Source organism: Chelon labrosus (assembly GCF_963514085.1).
Source record: "Chelon labrosus genome assembly, chromosome: 3".
In the NCBI taxonomy this organism is placed as follows: domain Eukaryota; kingdom Metazoa; phylum Chordata; class Actinopteri; order Mugiliformes; family Mugilidae; genus Chelon; species Chelon labrosus.
The window spans coordinates 24,125,144-24,152,370 of record NC_140339.1 but is presented as its reverse complement, the minus strand read 5'-3'; the positions used below and the strand labels follow the sequence as shown (position 1 = coordinate 24,152,370).

Sequence of the window (27,227 nt, the reverse complement as noted above, 5' to 3'; positions counted from 1 at the left end):
TATTACAGCTCTTTGCATACTGAAATGAGTATTTTTACTTTTAATTATATAATGATAGTTCAGTTACATTTTAATGATAATACCTACAGGCATTTTTGCTTAGGTAGTAATGTAAACACTGGTCAAATCAATATCCTTGAACTTTCCTAATCTTGATAATATCTTACAATGCTGTTTCCACAAAAGTTGGGGTGTTGTGTAAAATGTAAAACAGAATGTAAGGATTTGCAAAACTTCTTTTGGAAACGGGGTTATACTCAACATTTCATTTTCCTCTACTCAAAAAACGTGTTTGGAATTAATTTGATATACTGTATGTTTGACAGCTAATGTCCTGACAGGAGAATGTTTCTTTATCACCTTATGTTTTTTTTTTGTGTGCGTGTAGTTCATTGACAGAGACACAATGTGTGCGCACAAGCAGAGAGGAGAACGTCATGTGAAGGTAATTAAACTTAAGAAACATATCAGACAAAAATCATGTGAGAGTAACTGAACTTGAACTTTATTTTAGTCTCAGCAGGATTTATGAATGTACAGTTGCGTACAGAGAGGTAGTGGCAGGAATCGGTCTCAGTCCACTCTCCCTCCACAAGCGTCAGACTTGGTCAAATTATTCAGCACAGAACCAACACAGAGTGCAAATCATCACAGTGTAGAAAACCATTGATTGTCAGTTTATCTCATCTGAAGAAATCCCCTCAGTCAGTAAAACGTTTGAGAAGGTAAGCACATGTTGTCTACAGGCACTGTGTGCACAATTCATATACAAATATATGAGGTTATATATAAAAAAAAAGAGACTTGTTCAGTAATTAACATTGCCCCAAGTTAGGAAGGAAGTAACCCGAGATAGAAGGATTTCCAGTTTAAAAATGTCTCTAGAGATGAAATTGTTTAAATAGTTGCAGTTTGTTCAGTGCTATACCTGCTAACAGTCTGATGAAAAACCACACGGCGACTAAGTTTATTTGACCAGAAGATGTAGAAGCAATACTGGAATGTGACTTAAATTAGAAGTAGCCTGACAGGAGAATTCAGCTGATTACATACAGTATGAACTGATGATATTTTATTATATTACTGCTCATCAAACGATATAAAATGGTATAAAAGTGGATGTGTACAAAGTCCCTCATTTGTTGTTCCCTAAAAAACTAATTTGTAGTGTATATTCAGCTATGAATAAATAAAAGAAAAAAAAAAAAACATCCATGGACAACTTCATGTTTTCAGATTTGATTTTCATTCATTAAAAAAAGGATAAAAAAAATGTATACCCAGATATGATATGTAAATTGAACATATTTGATAGGCATAAAATAGTAAGGGATAATAATTTCATATTGTTCACAAAGGCAGTACTGGTACGCTGGTTTGCAGTGCATTAAAGAGTGTGTGTCAAGTTTACTAATGCTAGAACAATCATTGACAAGCATGTGTCATCCATTAGTTTAGGAAGGAACAAATTGGTGTTGGAAGGTAAGACTTAAGGTGTAAAATTAACTAAGAGTATGTACATTTCATTTCTATGGGATAGGCTAAAACTTCATTCATTAATCAAAGAGGTGCTGCAATAATACTGAGTGAGTTCATGGACATCAAAACTGCACAGTGAATTAATATTCAGGGCAATGTGAACTCTGTTGAAGTGAGGAATTTCACAAAAATATCATTCAGATTATCTCACTTAATATTTACACAGATCATTCAGTGTAATATCTACAGAAGCAGGCGGCGAGGATCTCCATATGTTTGGTCCCACAGTGATGCATGTAGAGCAGCTTTATTTACGATGTCAGAGTTTGTTTATAAAGTGAAGGTAGACAAGATGTTGTCCTGACTCGAGGAGCGTTTGTACCCCAAAGACGAGCTGAAGTACGTCTCACCATCAGTGCTTATGTCGTCATCGTCGTCGTCATCATCCAGATTGTTGAGCAGCGGAGCAGAGGAGGTCTTACGCCTGTGAGAGAGAAAAAAGAACAGTATGATACCGATGTGATCTTTCAATTTTAAAGCACAGCTCTGTTTGTTGCTACTGATGACATAAGAAGGAAGTTTATTTATGTGTTTACCTAATCTCACTTCTCAGGGCTTTGAGCTGGCTCTGGAGCTGCTCATTGACCTCCTGTTGCTCGTCCAGTTCTCTCTGCAGCTTCTTCTTGCCGTGCTCCAGTCGGTCAATCTCCTCTTCAGCTTCATCCATCTGCCTCTTCAGGGCCTTTAGGCGCAGATTCAACTTCAAGGAGAAAACAACACAGCCAGGGTTAAGTGGTTTCAACAGAGATGTAAGATTTTTTCTACATATCTGACAGACAGATGTCAGACTATACGTAAATTCATCTTAATCACTGTTACACGTGATACGTACTTGGTCCTTTTGATCTTGCATGGAGTGATGCTCTTCTTCAACTTGCATCATCATCTCTTTCACCTTTCTCTCCAGCCTGCGGTTTGCCAACTGGAGGTTGGCCCGTTCCCTGAAACAACACAGGCAGTATGACGCATCATCATGTATAAAATGCAGCACGTCATTCTGTCATTCCTTTAATAACTCTGAAGAGAGCTAATTAGATTCTCTGTTGGTTTGATTACCTGGAAGATTTACCAAATCAAGCAGAGCTACATAGTTCTCTAAAGCACCTCTTGCTCCGTTAAAAGCCCAACTTTGTATCTAAATCCATCAGTGTCAAAGTATAAACTATAACTTTCATCTGAAACCTCAAAGTCATTACCTAGCTGTCATCCCCAACATAATGAAAGTCTTCCATCCCCTTAACCCCAGCACCCCTCATCTCTATTCCCAGCCAGAGCCTTCAACTCACCTTTCCTCTCCCTCGAGCCTCTCCTCCAGCTCCTGTACGCGATCCTCCAGCTGGGCTACTAGGCCCTCTTTGTTGGACTTCTGGGAGCCCTCTAGACGATCCACTCTGGTCTTCAGATCTTTATTCTAGAGAGAGCAGTTAGAGAGAAGTAGTGAGTCACAAATGTTACTTTATTGCACATTCATATCTGTGTGAAGAGAATAAAACAAATGAATTTGATAGAAGTGATACAAATGAAAATGAAAATGAATGAAATGAGTCTGTGTTTGAACTGAGTTTGTAGAGTAACGTTGTGTGTAGTTGTTATCCTCCAGACAGGAGAGTGTGTACCTGTCTCTCCAGAGCCATCTTGTCACACTCCAGGTCCTGTCTGCTAGCCCTCTCCTGCAGGAGTTCATTCCTCATCTGCTCCACCTGTCAAGCCGAGTCCAGACACTGTCATCGCTACAGTCCCACACAGTCTGACAACAATTATCATCAGACACGGTCTGAGTCTCGCTCACAACAGAAACCCCTGCAGCACTCAGTGAGTCAAAATACCAAACAATAGACGAGTTTACGCTGAAAGAGTCATACTTAATTGGTGAGCGGGATTTTCTTGCTTGACAGCATTCCACCTTTTGTTGCGATTGTCAAGTCAACTCTCTGTGAACCAAGTTTGTAGTACAAAAAAAAAATCTGACAGTAGTTTCTGTAAATAACATTTAGCTGTGGGCCCTCAGATAGAACAGACAGATAACATTAGTGTTGAAACACTTAAGGTGTGAGATGATACTGTGTCTATGATGCCACCAACAACAGCCTATTAGCTTATCTAAGCAAAAAAAAAAAAGGAAAAAAAAAACGAAATGGATACCCTGGCTCTGTTCAAGATGACAAAGTCCACCCAGCACCACCTCTAACACATTAGATTACATGAAGCGTAATTACAAAGTTTAGAGATGCTAAAAGCAGATTTTGTTAGCAATCTAACCGTTTCCTTCTTCCTCTAGTCTTCATGCTAACATACGACAGTTCGCAACCCTTATATGTAACAGACCGTGGGATAGACTGACTCTTCCAAGTCTCAAGTAGAAGGTTAGTGTCTGTATTTCCAAATGTATCAGACTATTCCTTTAATACTGGTGTCGTCGCATATCAACTCACTGCACACTAGAGCTACTCAGAGAGGCCTGAGCGCAGGAGCAGGACTGTGCAGTGATAGCATAGTTCAAAAGATGAGAGAATGAAAACTAATCGATACAACGGTGATGGTTCATTCTCTGCGAGAGGAGCTTAGAATTGGTGATATTTTATGCCAATTAGTGGATGACAGTGGGCTGCTCTGATGAACGATGGCCCCTATAACTGGTGCACCCAGCACAGTGCTTGAGGGAGCTGAATCAGCAGACTGGAACATACAGCGAAACTAATCTGCTTTGTGAGAGACGGCAGGAGAGGAGAGGGGAGATTACTCTCATTTAGACAGGAGAGGAGCACCTGGTGCCAGGAGAGACGCAGGTGTTCTTCCTGCTGCCTCTGCTGCAACCCCACCACCCCTCCACCCCATAGCCATACATCCGCCCTCTCCTCCCCGCAGACATTAGCGCACACACATCAGCACATACCCCTGTGCACATGTGTGCACACGCTCAAATACACACCACTAGCACTCAACCTACTCGACTCTTGCTGCACAAAGCTCGGGTGTTTCCTTGACAACCGACCTCAGCCTCATGCTGAACCAGTGCCACTTTGTCACAATGCCACTCTTTTCTCTCTGCCAGGAATTTTTTAAAGGGAGATTTAAATACTCTAGTGGTCTGAGGCTCTCTTGATGTCACGCTACACACTTTACTTAAAATTTTGGTCACAACTTTTAAATCTGCATCAGTTCCAGGAAACTGTAACAAAGCCAAATCTTACAAGCCTATCTTTGGATCTCAAGCAAGTACAAGCTCAACAGAGCAGCGTTATTTCAAAAACTCCAGAATCAACATCCTCCCTCTGATTAGTAATACCTCTCCCATGAACAAACAGTCCTAAAAGCACGAGTACTTTATCTAAATCTTACTTCACAGTGCCTCCGTCAGCAGCTTTATCACGGAGGAAGGAAAACTGGAGCATTTGCTTGCAAGGACATAAAAACTGACTTCTAGCACAAGAATGAGATTTGTTTTCAAGCTAAAAGTACTGAGTGTAATTTCCAAGTGAACTCCACAACCTGAAAACTTGAGACATTTGGCAGTGTGCATATTTTGGCTTGGGCGGTGAATTAAGAAGGGTCTTTTGTGACTGATGCATGAAAATTGGATAGATGCTCTAAGGCCATGCTGGCAAGCTGCCAGTCTGAATGATTACGTAAGATCATCTTACAAAGCAATAACCTGCCCACTTCATCCAAACCACAAATACACTGAGATTTTTAGAGTGTGGATATCATTCTCCTAATTTTGAAGTGTGGGTACTATCTAACCAAATGTGTAAAGACACAAGCAGCATTTAATACCTAAAACTTCTACATGGATGTCACAGGTCCCTTTCATTTAGAGATTAGTGGCTGCAGTCATGATGTTAGAGGTGGAAGACAAAGCAACATGAGATCTGGATATCATTTACAGATAGAGATGGAACAGAGACATGTCTGTGTGAACACGGACAGCGGGTCACTGACACAGGCGAACACCGATAATGAGAATGTGTTGAGTTTGTGCGTCTGTGTGTGTTGTACCTGCTCTCTTCCTCGATCTATCCTGTTCATCAGCTGGTCTCCACTTTGACGCTCCTCATCAAGGTCCAACTCCAGCTGAGAAATCCTTTCCTGTAAAATGAAGCAGTTCAAACCGTATAGTCAGTGAGCACGGCCATGTCTGTTCTTCATGAATATTTAGCTCATTTGCTACGTAACAAATAATTGGTTAGATGGATGCTACATAAAATGATCTGATAACATATGGTGTGAACATGTGCTCCAAAACATGAATCAGAATACAACAAAGACATAGAGGTTCTGCCTGATGTGGAGCAGCAAATCTGTCTGGAGATGTAACAAAAGAAGAAAAATAGTAAAAGTATTTACTTGGTTGTAGGTGCACATACTTTGCTATTGAACAGATTATCAAAGGCTTACACCACCCCTCTCAGTAAGATTCCTTCTGATCTGGCCTTTCTGTCCTGAATGAGGTATTTTTGTTGTCACTGGACAATTACTCTGATTATTAGTGGAATTCTAGTGTCTATGTCAACGCAGTACTTGATGACTAACTAATGACAAAGACATACTCTACCTCCATGAGTTTGATGTGTCTGGCTTTGTCGTCTTTAGCCTGAGAGTTTGTCTCAGCCTCCGCCTCCAAATCATGAACCTTTTGCTCCAGGGTCTTCTCCCTGAGCACAGCATCATCTCGTTCCCTCTGACACTGTCGCAGATCCCCCTCCCGGTTCGACAACTAAAACCAAACATAATAATTTATTTCAATACATGAAGAATTACTAGATGATTACTGCTTATTGCTAACACATTTTATTGTAGTTTATACACCCTGTTCCCACGTTTTTATAGAAAATGTGTTTTTTTCCTGATCCCTGAAATTGGTCTATTGCGGCTTCGGTGTCTGATTAAAGGACCCTCAGCACGTTGCAAATACTTCTGCGGCAAGCACACATTAACCTGAGCCATGGTTTTTAAAATGCATCTCCTTGTTCAACATGTCACCTTGATTCTTATCAAGTATTACTGCTGTAGCAATGACCAACAATTTAGTTGCTGCTTAGGGAAATTATTATATGGTACCCCTGAGTGAGTAATGGATCCGGTGCAGCTAGTGTTTCCTGAAGAAGCAGAGCCCCCTACAGCTGCAAGACTGGCCCCACTGCTTAATGCTAAGACAATGGAAATTCATCATCTGCCTTTTTTTCCTCAACCACAACACATATCTTGCTATTAGCACTGAATTATTAGATATTACATCATGTAAACACTTAAGTATGATTTTATTTCAGCCACTTATTAATTGGACTGGATCTCTGAGACCCTGAAAAGCTAGAAGCATGTTTGGAAATGTGTTAATATACTAAATCTAGGGAGTGATCTAGGGAAAAACAGAAGGATGTATGCAGCCTACACTTGTAGCATTAGTGATGGTCTGGCAAAGTCCACATGGGTGGAGAGTGACATGACATTAGAGCAGCTGGAAAAGTGAACTCACTGGGACAGTCAAGAGCATTTAGTTTCTCAGGAGAGCTGGAGGAGGATGTGAATCAGCCAGCACAGCTTTAACAACAATGATATCACAACACTGACATCCTCCTCTTCCTGTGCACCAGTTGGACAAAGATACATGGATGCAGACAGACAAAAGGGAAGAACCTGGACACTGACCTTGTCCTGACATATAAACTTTACTTACAACCACATGACACATATACAGATGGAAGCCTGCAGCAGGTACATTCAGATCAGTAAATTAGTTAAAAGGAGTGTTGTGAAGCAAAGTCTGACTCTAATGACTACAGGTTCCAAATGGGATGGCTCCCCCCAGAGAGGGGTTGGTCCGTATATTTTTTTCTCCTTGAAACTAAGTCACTTAGGTTTAATACCAAAGCAGAGCCTGCCAAATCTCTGTTAAAAAGTACCCAATGGTGTTTTCATTACTAACAGGCGCACTGTTACACTTTGTTTACAGGATTAGAGTTACAGTGCATAAGGTCTAACAAACATATTTAATGGATTTCCTACCCAGCAAAACATTAGGACATCTCCCATTTATGTTTTAAAATCTGCAATGTTTACATCAGCTTGTTAACAGATATCTTTTTCTTTTCCTTTTAGAGCACATTAGCTCTGACAACTTTTACCTCCTTGTGCAGTCAGCAGAAATGTGTATCACAGCTCCCATTGAGTGCACTGATAGTAGAATGCACAGGATTAACAACACATGGATTCACTTATCTAAACTAGGCTCCACTGGGTATTAAATATTCTTTATGTTGTTTTTATGTCTCTTCCTTTTACATAGCCAGCTCTAATTTCAATACAGGGCATAAACTATTTTCTCAGGTTTGGAAAACTATACTACTACTACTACTACTACTATACTACTAAAAATATATTTGGCCTTTGCACATTCTCTCTCAAAGTGTCCTTAAGCATTTCAGCTTTCACTTAACTATACAATTCTTTCTGTGTGGTCGGCATAAAGACTGTAAAACTGCCCTACCCACTTAAATAAATATTTGATGTATAAATAAAAGTAATATAAGTCATTCTCTACATTCCAAACTGCTGACAAGAATCAATAGCTTGACTGAAAACAATGCAGGGGGGTCACACATAAAGTATCACTATAATTATGCTTTTTTTCCACACATCAGAGGATTGCAACGGAAATCCAATGTTTCCTTTTTAATTAACACTGAGCATAAACATTAAATTAAATAAAGAACAGAGGTTTTCAATGACTTGCCAAAATCTCTTCACTTTAATACCGTGTTTTGGGTTTGAAAGGGCAGCAAGGAGCAGAAATACCTAAGTGATGACAAAGCTCTCTGCAAAGGGAGGTAAGTCAGTGTAAGGGCTAAAACTGGTTGAGCCAGAACAATGGTTCATCATCTGCTGTTCTGCTTGGGGTGCCTCAGTTGGTCTGACAAATGATGACCTTGGCTTGACCACTCTCACCATGAAAGTGTCAGCATTCAAATCTGTGTCCCTTCTCTGAATGACGTTACATTATATTACAAGAGGCTGCTGTAGCCCACTTTACCTCTTCTTGCAGGGTTTTGTTAGTCAGCAGGTATTTTGCCAGCTCCTGTCCTCGCTCATTCAGAAGCCTCTGCAGCTCCGTCAGCTCCCGACGGTTCTTCTCCTTATAAATATCAATCTGCTCCTGCAGCTCCAGAGTGGACGACTGGGACGCTTCCACAATATCATTCATCTACAGTGAGAGAGAAAAAGAAAGGAGGCCAAAGAAAGTGAGAAAAGTAGGCGGCTGTAATATTAATGATGACGAGGTTTGGTTGCTCTGGTTTAGAGCTGAACCAAGTTTTTTAAATTTTTTGTGAACAGTTTTTTTCTTAAAAGCACCTAAAATATCCACAGACTTGTCAAACTGACTAATCTCTTGCATTCTTTGAATAATCTCACTTTTAATACTTGATTATATACTTTATAAAAGAAAACATTTGGTAAGAAATTCACCTGAATCAGATCTGAACTGAGGTCAACTGTGTGAGACAAGCTCCATTCGTGTGCTTATTACTGGGATGGACGTTACTGTACTGAAGACTCAAGAAAACTCACCTCTCTCTGAAGTTTCTCCACTGTACGGTCCAGCAGCCTCCTCTCATCCTCTATGCTGTTCTTCATGTTCTTGAACTGCTCCTTCTGACTCTTCTCCTCTTGTAACCTCTCCTCCAGTTCCTTGTGTTCAATGCTCAGTTTGTTCAAGTTCCTCTGTAGGAGGACAAAGTAATATAAGTTTCAAGCTGTGCATTTCTCTACCTGCAACAACAACAAATTGTTTTAAATATTACCTGGACATCCTCCAGGCGGATGTTCAACGCCCTGTTGGCACGTGACATCTCCTCTTCTTGCTCCTTAATTTCCCCCAAAGACTCTTCCAATTGCTTTTTCTCTCTCTGTTAACAGGCATGGCAGCATATAGGATTTTCATTTACTGCATAACACTCATAATATTATAATACAGTAGAAGAAAACTAGCACTAAAACAACACTAGAATCAGTTGCTCTTTATTCAACGTGACCCCCTCACCTCCAGTCGGCCAACTCTATCCCCAAGCCTGCTCTCCTGTAGTTTTGCGTCATCAATGATTCGGTTGAGTTTGGCCACCTCATTTTCCAGCTCCTGCGCCCGCCTGCGCAGTCGTTCAGCTTCTTGGGTCAACCGTCCTGCTTGGCCCTCCGCTGCACCCTTGGCTGCCTCCACTTCAGCCTTCTCTCGGACCACTGCTGCGCCGCTCTGCAGATCAGAACAAGACATGAGACCTTGGTTCAAAGGAAGCATGACTCTGTGACACTCCCCAGAAAGTGGAACAATGATGCATGATGGAACATTTGAGACTATATCAAATACCACGTACAACAAAAGCTATTTGTAGTGCTAAGTTTCTCACTGAGCTTTTGTTGCTGCAGAGACAAGGGATAACAATACCTTCCTGTAATTCTGTCACACTTTCCAATAAACCACAATTGAAGGCAACTAAATCTGAGCTTTCATTAGCATCTGCTGACTGAGGACCAGTCTGCTCTGCTTACACAGCACCATGGCCACTACCTACAGGGAAATATTTAGAGACTTTTATACAGTGTTTGTCTGTACTTGTCCCAAAAATTTATGAATGAAATGTGTGAGTTAACTATGCGAAATACAAGTCTCTGCGAGAGACAAAGAAACTGACAAGTAGCACACGACTCAATCATTACCACAGATAACAGGTTTCAGTTGCGATTACACGCTTCAACTGGATTACAACATCAGCAGGCAGAAGGCCTACAAAAGTTTGTTTGAAAACAAGAATTTTTTGGCATGGAGGTGGAATGTTAGGAAACAGGTTTGACAATGCCCTGTTTATCTTAGTACACTACAGATATGCCTACATGTACACCGACTGTGAACACACAACTGCATAACACATCTGAAAGATCTATAGTTTCACTATATATCAGAGCTGAAAGAGGTGAAATATTAAATTCAATAAATACTCAAGGAGTTAAAAAAAAAATGTGCCAAAGGATTCAGTGCGTTCTCCCTGTGTCCAAATACATCACAGCATGTGTGTGTGTTAAAGAATGAAAGCACACACACCCTCCTGCCTTTAAGAATCAACTGACTGAGTTGTACACCAGCTGGTGACACACTGATGAAATGTGGCATAGAACAATGCATCACAACAGTGGAAAGAATAATTCGCAGGCTGGAAAAAAAATCGCTTCCACAGACACATTTGTGCTAAATCTCATCATAATCATAATCCTAAAATAGGTTGTTTTTACCAAAAGGGAAAAGGAAATAAGTTATATCGGATTTATCTGTCATGAGATTTTAACTGCAACAGGAAAACAAGGAATTTCAAGGTGCAAACTTATTTAATGCTGGAATCTAAAGTTTATTCTACAACTCTTCAACACTTAATTCCCCTTTGTGACTAATGTAAAATGCCCAAGTTGGTTAGGTCACCTTGTCGTCATTGTGCGTGAACAGAGGCACCTCCTGTTTTAGAAAGGTGATGGGTGCCTCCCTGCTCGTGCGCTGAAAGGCCAGTCAGACCTGTTTGCCCTGTCACCACAGAGCTATCCTCATCACTCCCTCACTGGGTCATTTATTTGGTCAAGGGAAGTTTAAATGCTCAAGATCAGCCAAAAGAAAAAGAGAATTAATGTTTGTCAACAATTAGTAGTTCAATTACTGCCTGAAAAATTGCAGGTGTTATAGAAAAGGTGGTTAACTAAACAGGAAAAACACCCCTCATAATGGGGAACAAGAAAAAAGACTAAAACAAAAATGAAAATTACACTGTCAGTTTAAGACAGGATTTCTGGCAGGACATTTGTTTTCATTTCGGCAGTTCAGATGTCTTGTGTCATGTTGCGTTACAAACTATTCTTGTGATGCTTGGTGTTGGTTGACAAGTCAGTTAGAGATGTAAATTCAGTTTCAGTGTTGTGTTTAAAATTAGGTCACTTCGGAGAGGTGTAATAAATGTCTTTTTATTGGTTATTTTGTGACTGTGTTGAGTGTAGAACCCTAGGACTGGCGAAGGATGCAGGTCTGAAACCCATCTTTCTCTACAATAATAAAGCATTGATAGCTTGTGTCAGGACTGTGACTGTGCTCCATTTTAACAACATACTGCACACAGCAAGTCCGACCCTAACACTTCTCTGCCTGTCCCACTTCCCACACTAGGTCACATGTGTTAAAAACAAGAGTAATACCACCCAGCAGAAAGAGAGAGACCCCGCTGCTGTCTGTGAGAAGAAGCGGGAGGGGACGCAGTGACTTTAGCCACTTTCTCTTTCAGACTTTCCCTTCTGCAGAATTAATTTCAAGTGGTGCTAACAAAGCTGCATCATGACCTGATACATTTATCACACATCACCAGTACCTCACTGCCAATTTTTCACTTGTGTGAACAGAAGCATTTATACTGCTTGTGGAGAGATCAACTTTTTGTAAACTGTAAGAGAAAGACATGAATGTAAAATTTAGTTTCTTTTAAAAGTTAACTATTCTTTAAACGTATTAAATCTTTATGAGGCTTTATCAAACAATCCCTGACAGATTAGTTCCTAACAAAACATCATGTTATAAGCTATTAGACAATGATTTGTTTAATTTGTTTATTTAATATAACTCTTTGTCCGCTCTTTAAATACGATTTTTACAAAGAGGCCGCCAACACAAGCTGCCTTCTTTTTAGTCCCGCTACCCTACACTCAAAGTTTGAGTTGGGACCTTATGTGTACTCAAACTGTTTATCTAAAGTTGCACATTAACTAACTTTGTGCAGTCTTTGAAGCGCGGCACAAATGCTGAAGTCTGAGGTTTTGTGCTGTGGTGAAATCTTGACTCTCACATAGAATCTGCATAAAGTCGAACAAAAGAAGACATTTATCTAAAGTTGTTTGTTCCACATTTCTGAGTGACTCCTATAAAAGTCATCTAAATTAAAGATTATTCAGGTACAATTTTTCACCTTTACTTGAGCAACAAGTAACTAAGTATAATTGCATTCATTTAATATTTCAATTCTGAATTGTCACAAAGTCACCAGCAAGTAAATTCATAAACTCTTTCTTTAGTAGACTAGAATGAGTTTGTCTGTGCTTTGTCTATTTTTAGTTAACTTCACAGCTTCAGACAGAACAAACAACTAAACTAAAATATTCACAGCAGGATATAATGTGCTTTCACACTCCTATACACCTGTCAGCACACAAAGCATCAGAAGGTATTTTGTGTTTTCTAACCTGTCACCTGCTTACTGTTTAGATGGCGGAAGATGTTAGTTACCAATCCAGTTTTTTCTTGAATTTTTTGACAGCAGGAACAATGCAGTTTTTTCCCCATAAAGATAAATGCCTTCAATAAAAAAGAGTTACATATTCACATATGACTTAATAAAACAAAGCTTTCTAAGGTCATGCAGTCTCAATGTCATCTCCTGCACGATATCCGATTACCTGACCTTAACTCTTAAATAAGGAAGAGATATTTAAAAACTAATTTAGCGGCAGAGAGGCCTTGATTTGCTCTCAGAGCACAAAGTATATGTTACAAATACAACAGCCTCCCTCATTGACAGAAAAATGTGTGGATACCTGAGGTTAACTTCAACAGAAGGCCTGTCATGGACTGAAAGGAAGGACTGAAGTAGAAATTAAAACGTGACAGCTGAGAAGCTTTGGCATCTCTTTGGTCAAAGGAGCAATCAAATCTTGTCTTGTCCTCAGAGAAATGGAACCATGTGCAAAGCCAAACTACATATTTACAGGGGTATAATAGAATTACAGATACCAGAATAATTTCTAGAGAATTTCTCTAGAAGGCATTGATGTCACTGATTAAAAAAAAAATAAACAAGGCAATCATGTTATCTATAATCTAAATCCTCCTCCTGATATGGCTGTAGACACCAAACTGATTTGCACTCATCACATGAATAGATCTCTGAAAGATCACACCAAGCTCGTGGGAATATTTGGATCCTGGGATTTACTCAACCATTGAATCTCATGATCACAAAAAGAAATCCAGTTTCTGCATGTTAAAAAAGTATTTTTGTAAAATCTGCAGAATGTTTAATTTCTACTGGGTAAAACTGGATCACACATTGAGAGGGCAGGCATTGTGACATAAAAAACACCCTTTAAAAATAATTACACAACTCCCCACTGTGGGATAAATAAGGGATTTTCTTATCACATTTTACAGAGCATTTATCAAATTTAAGAATGTTAGTTGAGTGTGACTCAGACTGACTTACAAGCCTTGCGGTGCCAACTAAATCAGGCGCCACCATCACTGCCTGCCAAAGTGGAGGAGAAAAATAAAGAGGAGAAAACTCCATGTTCCAGTATCCGGGCCAAAGGCCAGAGAAGTGAAGCTTTGAATAAACCTGTGAGTGAGAAACTAAACACCCAAGCACACATCCCACACAACGGTTCAACTAACTAGCAGCACAAACATCAAGATCTCAGCCCACAATCCACTTTACTATCACATCTAAATTTATGTAAGCTGGCACAAAGACAAATTAAAAGTAGAACGCAGAACATAATACCACTGTGAAATAATAAAAATGTGAACTATAAGACAAATGAACAATGGGTGTACATTTCACAAGAAAACACACCTTTAACAGTACTGCTTGATGAAAGTAAACTCTTGGATTACGACCACCAGTCTCAGATGTTCTTGGTTGTCTCAACAGGACGTGTGTTTAACTTAACTCCTCCAAGTTGTTTTGGCAGATTAGACTCCAACCACATTACGACTCACAGGCAGTGAAGTGAAGAAACAATAAATAGAGAAATCCAGGCCACTGCCTGGTTTCTCACAAACCTGACCCTCACTGGGCCGCGCAGCAACATTTTGTGAACGGAATACTCTCTGACAGAACTGCTAGGTATTTAGTTCCTGTTATTAAGATTGTTTAAAGTTAGCAGTCCATAAAGTTATCAGTACAGCTATTTGGAGACCTTGAAGAAGCAATATTTCAACAAGAATAAATTGCTAATTCTTTGCGGTCTCTGTTAAGATCATAATTTCATTCCTCACTTGCTGTCTGGCATCTCATTCTTCCGCTTTCCATTCGCCTGGTAAATCATCTTCTAAAGCTACACTAGGAAATACAGTGCTATCATCAAACACACAGACTCATGCTGGAGTCTTTACTTTCAAAACAAGCCTGAGGGGGAACTCTTCTCTTTCCTACGTAAGTTTGATGATCAGACAGTGAGACTTCAGTTCACACACTGGCACAGATTACTCGAGAGGCAGGCTGAGATAGTGGCAAGCATGGCACAGGCCAGAAAATAGACTGCATTTAGGTGGCAGGAGATCACTGTGGAGCTTTGTGAGGAAACTGTGGAGTTAGGAAATGAAAAAATACAGCATTTGGGATTGAGGTTACTGATGAGAGTATGATAGCAATGTGGCTGTGTTACACGCTGTGACTTGTGGCTGCTGGTGAAACATAACAAGAGCTGGAAATGATGTGATAAGCACAGGGCTGTGTCTTTACAGTTGGGAAGGGACGAGACCCATTAAAGCCTTTAACACTGAGAATCGGGAGCACTGCAGAGATGGAGATGCAACTGCAGCACCCTGAAGAGGAATAAATGAAAAGATCTGAGCCTCTCCCACAGTTCAGAGCGGGTACACTGTAACGGAGCTGGAGCTGAGTATCGAAGGAGGTCTACAGGGTGCACATTCTCCACACTGACCCCAACATTCCTGAAAACGAACCCTCATCTCTATTCGCTGCACCTCATCTTTCCACATTTTTCACATACTAGCACATGCTGACACCGTAAACCAAATCCACTTCCAAATGAGCAGATGTCTTTTGTTACAGAGCATAAGTAATACTTGTTAAAATAAGCAAAGTTGAAGCTACTCAAAACCGTATGACCAAGATTTTTCAACCTAGATTAAATTCCACAGATTTCAGCTCATCAAAAACACAATGCAGCTTTCAAGTAAAGACACAAAACAGGCCCCCCACTCTTTTCACGGGGGTCAGCCTCGCATCCCCTTTCCTACAGCATACTGACCCACTTATTCAGCATGTCCCAACCCCCGCTGCTATTATTGTGTGAAACAAACTCATCATTCATTATTGACTGAGGTCCACAATTACCCCCGCTCTTTTGGGGCACAGAAAGAAGAGTAGAGGGGACATGACGCGACTCAGGAACGGCAGCTCATTAGATTAGTGATGGCTTGCCACTGCAATTAACTAGTATACAGAGCAATTTAGTGCTCCAGTTTCCAGCATTCTTGTCTGCTTAGGCAGCTCTGGTCAGCAAATGTCAGGGCCTCACAAAGAGGAAGGCAGCACTTAGGTTGGAGATGGGTTCGAAAAACAAAGAGATGCAAACTTTACGCTGTCTTTTTTTTCTCTTGCCGGATACACTAGCACAAAAATAAATGTATGTGTGACAATAAGTAGTCTAGTCTTACATTTTTCAGTCACTACAGTCTTTTACAGTCTTGATTATTAACATACTGTGTCTTTAGCTATGACTGCAAATTTATTCAATAGTGTATCAAGTACAGGCTGATTGATCAGGTCTAAAATAAATTTGCACACTGGATAAACATAAACAGATAAAGGACAAATGGTGCCACTTTGTAGATTAATTCATGTCTCTGCAAAGTAATAGACAGGCCACAGTCTTCTAAACTACAAATGTGTTGCAAAGTCGAAAGGAAAGACAAAACATTAATTCTAGGACGTAGAAAAATAAAAGTCACTTTCATATCTTAAAGGAGAAACAAACAATGACTTCATCTTGCCAAGTGTTTACCAAGCACTGAGGGTAAACCTCTGATGACACACTCTCTCGGGGGAGCACTACCTCTATTCGACAAAAGGAAATGCTCTCATAGACTCTTGCAGCAGAGCACTGCTGTGGACCCCAACCAGGACTGCAGGAAGCCAAGAACAAGGACAGCTTCCACTCTTTGAGACAAACAGGACACACGTGAGTCACACAGCGACCTACTGACAATGTGCAATGTGTCTTTGGTCCTTTCCGAGTGCTGTCGCCTGCCATGCACAGCTGCTATTCTCATCTTGAAAAAAATGTTTATATCCTCTCAGGACGTCTCTGCCCCAAAGAAAACCCAAAGAAAATCATTCTCTTTTAAGAAACAGCTTGAATTGTCAATTCAATGGTGCAGAACAGTACTTGTTTCTGCATATCATATAATAGAAACATAAAATCCAAGATGGCGCTAGGTGCAGCCGTCTGTTTGTGCGCATTGTTTTTTTGTTTTTTTTTGTGGTCTATCATGATCGAGGAGTTTCCTAAATTCTGATATGCATGGTGTTTTCTGACATACAACTTGCTATAATAGTCACCTTGAGGGTAAGGCAACAATTTCATATACAGATAATGTTTCTAAATTTTAATATCAAACAGCATTCTTCCTGTAAAAGGTTTCAGCATAGAGGAACAAGCCGAGATAAAAAAAAAATACCTCCACACTTGACTGGCTAGAAAGACTTCCCTAAAAAATGATGATGAGCAACATGTAATTATCACATGGTGTTTCGTTTTCATTTGATCAGCTCGGTCTGTTGACACAACTCAAACGAGTGTACTCAAACTAAACTTAGGTTTCACTTCATTTGAAAGAGCACACAACTGTAGATGAACATCATGTGCTGATCGGTGTGTTTGGTTAGCGAAGTGACATAACCAAAAACTAGGATATCATCTGTATTCCCTATCACATTATACAGTAATGTCTGTAAACGTGTAACTAGAATTTAAAGGGTTAATATTTGTGGAAGTAAACTTGTCTTTCGGCATGTACATATACAGGCTACTACTGCATATACTGAAAAGAGGTGGTTGAATGAAGTGGAGTCAAACGGTTTTCATTATTTTCCTAGAAAACACATTCATTAAAATTTAAAGGGCTTTGTCTGCCCTGAATACAGTATATCCCGTCTCAGTATTTTAATACTCAATGCCACAGCAGATAAGCTAACAAAAGGTGAAAATAATGTCACTTCAAAGCAAGGAACCATCCACTGATGATGAACACATGGCACAACTAACAATCCAAAACACATACAAACACACACACGCACCCCCATACAGACACACAGACACACACAAAGTTACAATTCCCTGGGTGCTGCGCTTATCTCCGCACTTCTCTGTGACAGGGTGTGTTCCTGGAATGGGGGAGGGTGAGAGCAAAGGAAATGAGGAGGAGGGAATGCAGGGAGTCTAACTGGAGGAGAGGGGAGGGAGGGAGTGAGAGAGGAGAATCACACGGGAGGCTGATTACCTGCTTGGCCTCCTCCAAAGATGTCTGCAGCCTGCTTATTTCCTTCTCATACTGCTCCTTCATCTTGTCCACCTCCTGATCATGAGCAGCCACTTCCTCCTTCAGGGCTCCTTTCAGAGCTGTTAGCTCTCTTTCTCGCCTCCTCAGAAGATCCTCCTGTTCCTCCTTGGCTAGGAGAATTTCCTGCATCTCTACTTTTAGTTGCATCATGTCCTGTGAAATACGGACAATTTGGAAACCTTATATCAGTTCTGAATTTGCAGAAATACAAACCAGAGCTGCTGAGTTTTACAGAGACACTAAAGTTTGTTCTTATCTTTCATATTTGTAAAAGCAGGAGTGATGACAAGACGGAATGTGGACCTTTTGGAAAAAATACCATTACTGTAATCATTTCATATGTACTGTAGTGAAGGACTTAACAATAACCAGGGTTTTGGTTTTTAAAAGGCAATGGTAAATGGTCTTATATTTATATAGCACTTTATAGTCACAATGACACATCTACCCATTTGTACAAACAAGCACACACACATTCACACACCAAACACTGGGAGCAACTCAGGTTCGGTGTCTTGTCAAGGACACTTTGGCATGTGGTCCATACACCAGAGATGGGATAACTACCCCTGTGACTCATGGACAACTCTCTCTACTGAGCAAAAGTTGCTCCTGTGAAACTAAGCTTTCAATTTTTTTTTTATTTTGGTGATCAGTTGCCTACAGCCACATGGACTAAGAGCTCAGTAAAACAGCAACACCCATTTATTCTGTTTTCGTCAACACTGACGGCTGTGGCTTACCGCCATGATGATGTCTTTCTCTCCATCATCAGCTGACTTCTTGGCCGAGTCGAGCTCGTCATGCATCTCTGACAGCTGGTCCTGCAGGTCTCTGATCTCTGTCTGGTACTGCTCCCTCTCCATCTTCACCTGGAAAAGCCTGACAATCCACAAAACATGTCAAAGCATGGTACACTCTCCCTCATACTGTATACATGCACATTCACACCCGCCCAGCTGCACCTTCATTTGCACGTATAAATGGCACCACCTGTGCTGGGGCTGAACGTGAGGCATATGGAGCACAAAGGTTAAAAAGAAAACCTGCAAGGTGGAAACCCAATCAAGTCTAAACTGGTGAGACATGACAACACTAAGAGGGGTGGGTGACAAGTGACGTGAGGCACCTCAGACATATAATCTCATAGTAATATAGACTCTAATAAACGGAATGGAAAAACTGAAATGTCGCTTCTAGAATAAGGAAAAATTAAGCTCAAATAAAGAATAGACTCAGGGGACTTTGGTAGTCTTCATCTTAAAAAACAACTACTGAAATAAAAAGGAAGGAGGTAAATGGAATAGAATTCAATAGCATGGAAATCCACAGACCCACAGTGTTATCGTAACAGGTGTATCATTTGTGAAGGGGCAGAAATGCAGTGGGGCAGTTAATGCTGTCAGAATGACTAGTATATCAGTAACCAAGCACACATTAATATCCAGGGTGAAATATAAACCTAACAAACCAGAGGAGACACAAAGGACTTCATGATAAGACAGAGAAACTGACATGGCAACCATTTTAGTAACTACCAACAGCCTGAGTAGTTTCATCAACAGACATCCAACACTAACACTTAAAACCTTCTCTACTTTTCTTATATCGCCAATTCACTTCATCTGAGACACAGAGCTTCACCAGAAGGCATTAAGTGCAGGACGTTCATGTTATCCATCCCCGTTCCCACCTTCCTCTGTGGAGGATCAACAGTTACGCAACATGCCTTCTCACTTGCACTGAAGCATACAATCAAGATGGACATGCCAGTGAAGGGAGCTGATAGTTAAAATATTAAAGCTATGCTAGTAGTAATCTAAGGTGATCATTATTGACCTGTAAGACCGTCACTTACTCTTCCACTGTGGTTTTGAGGTCGGCCTCTGTTTTGGCCAGTTTTTCCCTCAGATGCTTGCACTCCTCTTTGCTCCGCTGTAGATCCTGCTGCAGCTCCTTCAGATCTGTTGCTGTCCTTCTGTCAGGCTGATTCTTCTGGTGGTCAAAGACAGTATTTTTAAGTGAGTAGCTTGTTTGTTATAATATTCCGTCCATAAAAACAAGCCTTTGTGTTAGGAAGCTTAGCCAATTGTACATGCAAATAATACTCACAAAGTACAGTGTCGCTTTAAAATTTAACCAGCTGTCTCTTAAAGCTCATTTTCAAACCCTTGATTAAAGGATACTCTTACAGAACTACAAATTTAACAATAAACTGACATGGCAACATAAACAGGCTAATGTCAGAGGCACAACTGCAGATAAACAGCCATTACCGTGGTTTGCTCCTCTAGTTGTCTCTTCAGTTCAATCATTTCTTTCTCCAGCTCAGCGTTTTGCTCCTGCAGAGCTTTGGTCTGTGCAGCGATGTCCGGGGACTGAAAGAAGAAGACATTTAGTTAAATAGATCATTTCTTATTTGTCCTTCATTAATAAAAAAAAATACAAGTTAAATATGTGGATTCTGATTTATTTAGTATGGGGCACATTTGCTGACAATAACTGACAATACCTGCCATACTATGTAGTGCTAAAGAACTCAAATACAAAACTTGAGTCTTTTACATGAAGACAGTTAAGGTATGAAGGCAGAGCTGCACACTGACAACCACACATCTATGATTTCAAATCAACTAATATATGTAATATAGGTATACTTTTGACAATTAGTTAGTATATAGGTACAATGATATAACAACATCTCACTTTGTTGTCACCGCCTTGTGCGCTCGCTGTGGCCCGGGACTTCAGCGTCTGTATCTTCTCAAAGACGAGGTTGACCTTTCTCTTTGTCATTTCATCATTATCATTGCTTCTACAGACACAAACACACACATACTGTGTTAATACACACTCTATGTTATTTAACTTTTAGAACTGGTCTGAAAGTTCTCCTAGAGTAGTAGGGGATCATGACTTAAATCCAAAGTGTTCTGGGAACAGAGGAGCTCATACCAAGCTTAGAAGGGGTCAGGAAGGATCATACTGCTTTGATGTGTCAACTCACAGCACAAATAGCTTCATTTCACACGTCCAATGAACTGTGAGGCACATGGGTACCAAACACATGGGCTGTATGATATGTTTGCTGTATGATGTGTACGTATATTGTGACTGCTGCTGAGCCCCAGTCCACAACCTAGTAAAATAACAGGAGCCAGCAATGTTGCTGCAACTACCCAGGAAACACCACAACTTCTAATGCATTCAGATAATATAGATTGTTCATATTATTAAATGATTCTTTTTTTAAAAAAGGCTGGACTCAAAGTATCACAAAAAACAGTCACACCCACAGATTTTTAAATCTCAGCCCCATTCTTAATTAAGACAATTTATTTATTTATAAAAAATAACAAACACACCCATGATTCTAACTGTGACATCAACATATCTTAAGTTAAAAAGAAACAGTTTAGCCTTTAGTGTCAAACAATGACCATCTCTGAGTTCATCAACAGATGTCTGAAAGTCCAAATACAAGAGAATTTTCTTCACCCACAGAAGAACATTTCATTTTAAGTGAAAACATCAGAATGAACAAAACCAAAGTTGCACCACTCTCACATAACAGCAGCGATATATTATTTCAATAAATTTCAAGACTGACACAGTCAGCCAAACCCCCAAATACTCCTCTCTCCCTCTCTCTGCTCCGCATACAGATGATTTTCATTAAACCATTATAACCCCTGTTGGTGAATGTTTGTCTTCTGAGCCTTGGGAATGTAGCTCAGTTTCAGCCTCTGCACTTCCATCTGTGTTTCCTTTCCTTTGTCCTGTGACTCCTGACCTGTGGCCCGACACACCCAAGCAGCTTCCTGTTCTCTTTCTACAATACTCTAACCCTGTAACACATCCAAGAACTGTAGGAACCTGTGAAATGTAAAATTATATACAACGCAAACTTTTTATTTTTTTAATTTAACTTTTTATCCAAACACAAGCAATGACTTGCCTACATAAAAGACTGTACAATTGAACTGAGCCCTCTGAAAACCTAAAATGAAAACCACCATTACAGAAACAAACTGAATATTTTTCACATTTCCCACTGCACCACAAAGGGAATGAGAAAGTGGGATTCTAAAAGAAAACAAATTCCTGACAACTGGATTGCTCACAGCTTGGTTGGGAGTATAAGAAGACCACATTCCTTCACTTTTATCATGAACAGTCCGGCTCATGTGTTTCTACAGAACAGTTTCCTTTGTGATGAATAGCCTTGTGGTGCAACATGTTAAATTTGGGATGAGTGAACAATACACTCACGATTCAAAACATTTTCACAATGGTCACATTTTTTTTTAAAGAATATGACCAAATAAATCTAAAAGAAGACACTGATAAGATCAGAAAAGTCCAGATTACTCACCCATCCTTTAGGTAATTGAACAAAATTTGTTTAGCCGTCTCTTCGTGTGTTTGTTGTGAAAGCTCCTGCTGACCTTTCAGGAGATCAGGTGTCGCCTGGACATGACAGGAAATGAGAGAGAGATCTTAATGAAATAACAGAGACCAAAGCAAAAAAATCACCCCCCCCATCATAATTTAAATCTCATAATATATAAATGAAACTAGACGCAAAGAGCTTTTTTACCTGAACATCTGCCTCTGTACTGGGCTTTTTGTCTGTGGCGGAGGAAGGCTTGGAGAGAGATGCCGATAGTGATGACGTTGAAACCTTTGCAGCAGAAGAGGCACTTTCGTCACTCTCTTTACTCTTAAATGGTAGTGAAGAGGACTGAGTCTCTGGCTTTTTGTAGCCCTGTATGGAGCCAACACCTTTTGAGATGGTGCTCTGGGGGGAGCCGGGTGCACTGGTGGCACGGGATGAAGCCCTGGAGTCAACCTTACCATCTGCAGCCATGAGCCAGGACTCCTGACTGCCAGCTGTCTTCTGCAACCGTAGCTGGGAAGGCCGCAGGACATGCTCCCTCAATGTGCCTCGATTGCGGCTAAACTCATCCAGGAAGCTAGACCCATTTCGTTGGCCGAGGGCACTATCCACACTCCGTGAGCGCTTCCTGTCCTCTGGATTGATCCTGTTTCTGCGCCCTGCCCGGCCCCTGCGTTGATGACTGCCATCTTTGTTGTCAAACTTCTCAATGAGCTCATCAACACCAGGGATGGAGCCTGTGTCGATGTCTCTGCCTGAACCAGGGAGGAAAGGGATGTAACGCCGGTTCTCATGGCGATTTATGGCATCTGCATACAGGGCCTCCATTTGTTCATCCACCTTAGAGGTAGAAGAGGAAGAGGAGTGGCGGGAGCGAGAAGAAGACTGAAGGACAGGCCCACTGGAGTCAGTCCTGCGTAGGGGAAGGACATCAGGTTCTCGACGAGTGCGCTCGAGGCTGGAATTGGCACTGCTCATAGAACTGGGGGATATGCACGATGTCTTACTGTGATCACTTGTAGGACTCGACACAGTGGAGGGCTGAGGCTGGGTTGGAAGGATTGGTTGGTGCTGAGTTTTAGATGCTGGCTTGGACTGAGGTGGATTCAGGTTGGTAAGACGAGGTTTGAACTGTGGCTGAGCCAAATGTGTTGGCGGTTTTGTCTGAGGCTGTGCGACCTGGGATGGAGGCAAAGACTTCGGTTTAGGCAGGTCTGTATCATTCAGGGTCTGTGACGGAAGTTGCTTTTTCTCTTGCTCTACGGGATCTTTATTCTGGTCCAGTCTTGATGACCTGGGGTGGAAGGATGCTCGCACAGCAGATTTAGAGGAAGAAGTCGGGTGTAGGTTCCCAGTCTCAGCCAGAGGTAGAGGCCTGGAAGGCAGGCTGTGGAAACCGCCAATGTTCAGGGAGTTATTCTCTGGATCATAAGGCTGCAGTATCTCAGGGTGCTTCTGAAAGTTCAGAAGTGTGGATGGTGTCTTTTCTTTTGATTCTGGGACACCATTTTCTGGCCCAGTGTTGTGCATCATCTTCTGAGACCTGTACTCCATGAAGGGGCTGTTGGATCCAGCCTCTTTGCCTCCTCTGAAATCATACTCCTGGTAATTCTCAATAAAAGAGCCATCAGTGTCGACATACCCATTACTGTTAGGGTCATTATAGGATTGAGAACCCCTGTCCTGGTTGTTAAGTACTACATAGGGGTGTCCATCTATACCCTGCACTCGGATGCTAAGGCCGTATGAACCAGCTCCATTACTGTGAGGCCTGGAAGGGCGGGACGGCTGAGTGTAGCCCCGCTGTGGTGCACTGTTAGGAATGCCAGTCACTCTGTACGACTCCATCAGGAATGCACAAGGAAAATAAATTCCCTTGCCTGGATCAGGTGGACCACCTCTGCAAGATTCAGACAGGCTGGATTAGTTAGAGATGAGACGCCACATAATTCAGACTTCAACACTTACTGAAACATTAAAGCCTTGCTGTATTTAATTATGGCATCTACTTTCATTTTCTTTGCTTGTTTTCCATTAAGGTTCTGTTTTCTGTCCACAGAGATCTTTTCTGTCAGACTGCTTGGCTAACGTGCTCTGGCCAAATGAAAAACGTATGTGACAATAAGCTCCCTGTGGTGCCTGTAACATCCCCGACACCAATATCTCTGAGGGTATGAGTCAACACCTGCCACATTCTTTTAAACGGCACAAATGACCAGGTACAGTTTAGAGAGGGCTTACAGGGATGTGACTAAACCTCTAATATAACAATAATAATGACTGGTTACCGAGCCTGACAAAGAATATATGTTCAACAGGTTAAGAAAAAGGTATTAACAGAAGGAAATACTTGAACATGATTCAGTGTGACATTGGAATAATCTCTGAACTGTCACCTCTATATAGCTTAAGAAGGTGCAGGGTTACAAAAACACAGAACACAGTTGATCCTTGAAAATGACATTGTAATTTGCAGGCCCTGCTTATGAGAAAAAGAAGGCAACAAAACATTATCAAGCCCCTTTGTGTTCCATTTATAATGACTGCAGAATTGTCGAGGTTGACAGATTTGCAGTCAGATTGTGAGAACACAGCTGGCAATAAATATCAAGCTGTGTACAAATATTAAAAGTGTTCTTCAGACACTTTTATGCCAGGGAAGCCAGTGAAGACAAAGCCATCAGCAGCCACCATGTGTTTCACTGGACAATGGGCTTTCAACAGGTTCCTGTTTGCCTTGCTGATAGTAGCCCATCCTACCTGATGCTACAATACAAAGATGGACCAAGATGGGCCTGGAAGAAAGACACTGATAAGACTGACAACAAAGGGGCCAGCATAAAACATCCTATCAGCATAAAATAGGTCAAGAGAGGCCTATGGAAATCCGATGGCCTATTTAGAAAAACTTTAGCCCAATATATTTGGTATATTTGGTTAATTTAGGCTCTTATTTTGCGCATACATTACCCAAAAACAGACATTCCTTTCTGGTTATCTTGCAAAAGATTTCAGGGATTTCCCTGGCACAGTGTTCAGCCAAGCTGGAAATATGACGAGTGCCTAACGCATCTCACGAAGAATCTTGTCCATAAATGGCAGCCCAAACGATTGCCTCATTAAATATATGTCATGAAACAGCAGCCTTGGTCTTTTGTATTGCAGGGTAACATTTAACAACTTTTTTGTTCTGTTCTGTTGGCAAACCCCTTCTTTCAGGAGAGGTTTTCTGCAGCAAGAAACCAATGTCAGCCACTCCTAGCACAACGTGAGGACATTTTTCACAAGTCAGTGAGCATTGCAACTGGTTTGTCCTCGTCTTTCAAATTAGCCAGAATTAGTCAGCTTCACTCTCTTCAGAAGGTCAAGGTACAGTGTTAAGAAGGAAGAGGGCTGCGGAGGACTAAAGCAAAAGACACAATAGACCCTTTTATCTTCAGTGTCACATGTATCCGACACACAAGGGCTCCAACAAGTGTGCAACTTTTTTTCCCCCTCCCATTGTGCTTGTCACTGCAAAATGAGGAAACCTTCTCAGAAACACTGTCTTCCAATAGTGGCAGTGGTGCCTTCACTGACCCCTGTGCTGCAGAACTGAGGGGTCAGCACAGTCAGGATGCCAAGGCCCAGGCTTTGATCTGTGCAGAGGAGAGAGACTCTGCGCAGATCACACAGGCTTTTATCTACTCATGTGAACTGATTAGTTCCCCAACACTGTGTCAACAGCGAATCACATGACCACACGGAAAACACATCAGCTGAAGAAGTGGCACCCAAACAGTGAAATCAGTCAACCCAGACAACAGGATTTACACTGTGGGAAAATATTATAACGTTACGTAACGTTCACTAATCTGGTGCGTCAGGTAAACGCAGCGTGACCGTACTGTAAAGCAACTGTAAACACAATTAAAACCACTACACACTTTATTTTTATTTTTTTTAAAAATACAAAGCGAGCGCCAGAGTAAAATACTGAAGTAGCTTTTTAATTGGAGTCAAAGTAAAAGTTGCTTTGACCGAGTTTCTGAACATTTATGTGCTCAGTGCAACAGGTGGCATGAAACACAACAAGCCCGAGAGTTACACACAGACTCCGGATTTATATTACATACCTCACATTTTCACTTGTTACTTAATTAAAGTTAAGTTTTTTTTGAAGGTAACTTCACGCTTTGGCGTTAAATGCTAAAAAATTCGCTCTTGTTTAACGGGTGTTCTCGCGCAAACTGATTAGTTAGTGTTTGCTTGTTACTCACCAGCGTCGTTTCTGTCTCTCTCGTTCACTTATCGCAATTTGTTTTTTAAAAAAGTTGGTTTTAAAATGGTCTTTAAAAAAATATAAACTCCAGCTACCAACACTTCGCTAACTTATTTAGTCCTCTGTTGTTTTCTGAAAGTGAGGGAGAGTCGTTTCAGAAGGACGTCCCGACCCTCCGGGCCGCTCCGCCTCCTGAAACAAGCGCACAAACCCGCCCACCCACTCAAAAGCAGACGGCTGGTCCAGGAACAGTTTTCACATCACTAGCTGGAGCTGGACCCGGATTAGCTCGGCTTGGACCGGACCGGCTCGGCACGGCCAACTCAGCTCAGAGCTGTCAGTGGACCAGTGGGAAATAAATTAATTAGAGAGGGGACCTGGAAATGTATGAGTTATTATTTTATATGAGTTTGTATCAAAATAAAAAGAAGAAAACAAAAAAGAAAGAAAGATATTTCAGGCACGCATTGCTATGTTGTTACAAAAAAAACTACGTTACTAGCAATATATAGCTTACTTTTTCATTTTATAAACAATTAGCCAAACTTGTACTGAAATGTTTATTTTATGTGTATTTTGATAAAGAAATAACAAGCTAACAGCTAATTAATAACCAATGATTCCTCTCAAACGAATTTTGTTAATAATTTTTT

The 27,227-nt window shown here is 40.9% G+C and overlaps 1 protein-coding gene across 2 annotated transcripts; it reads right to left on the bottom strand.

Annotated features, from left to right (window-relative positions):
• Positions 1 to 478: 478 nt before the first annotated feature.
• On the bottom strand, positions 479 to 26,847 carry cgnl1 (cingulin-like 1). 2 transcript variants are annotated; one of them, XM_084541493.1, is made up of 19 exons: positions 26,573 to 26,847; positions 22,515 to 24,213; positions 22,290 to 22,384; positions 20,621 to 20,729; positions 20,191 to 20,292; positions 19,773 to 19,909; positions 18,658 to 18,796; positions 17,855 to 18,067; positions 9,575 to 9,781; positions 9,336 to 9,440; positions 9,103 to 9,255; positions 8,567 to 8,737; positions 6,092 to 6,253; positions 5,536 to 5,625; positions 3,156 to 3,239; positions 2,826 to 2,950; positions 2,372 to 2,480; positions 2,076 to 2,239; positions 479 to 1,963 (listed from the first exon to the last, which is right to left on the bottom strand). In XM_084541493.1, exons 2-19 carry the CDS (start codon positions 24,159 to 24,161, stop codon positions 1,810 to 1,812), a joined length of 3,966 nt encoding a protein of 1,321 aa, XP_084397619.1. In that variant the 5' UTR covers positions 24,162 to 24,213; positions 26,573 to 26,847; the 3' UTR covers positions 479 to 1,809. The 2 variants fall into 2 exon arrangements, with proteins under 2 accessions (XP_084397619.1, XP_084397620.1); XM_084541494.1 differs by having other exon boundaries at positions 19,773 to 19,906.
• Between the last annotated feature and the right edge of the window lie 380 nt (positions 26,848 to 27,227).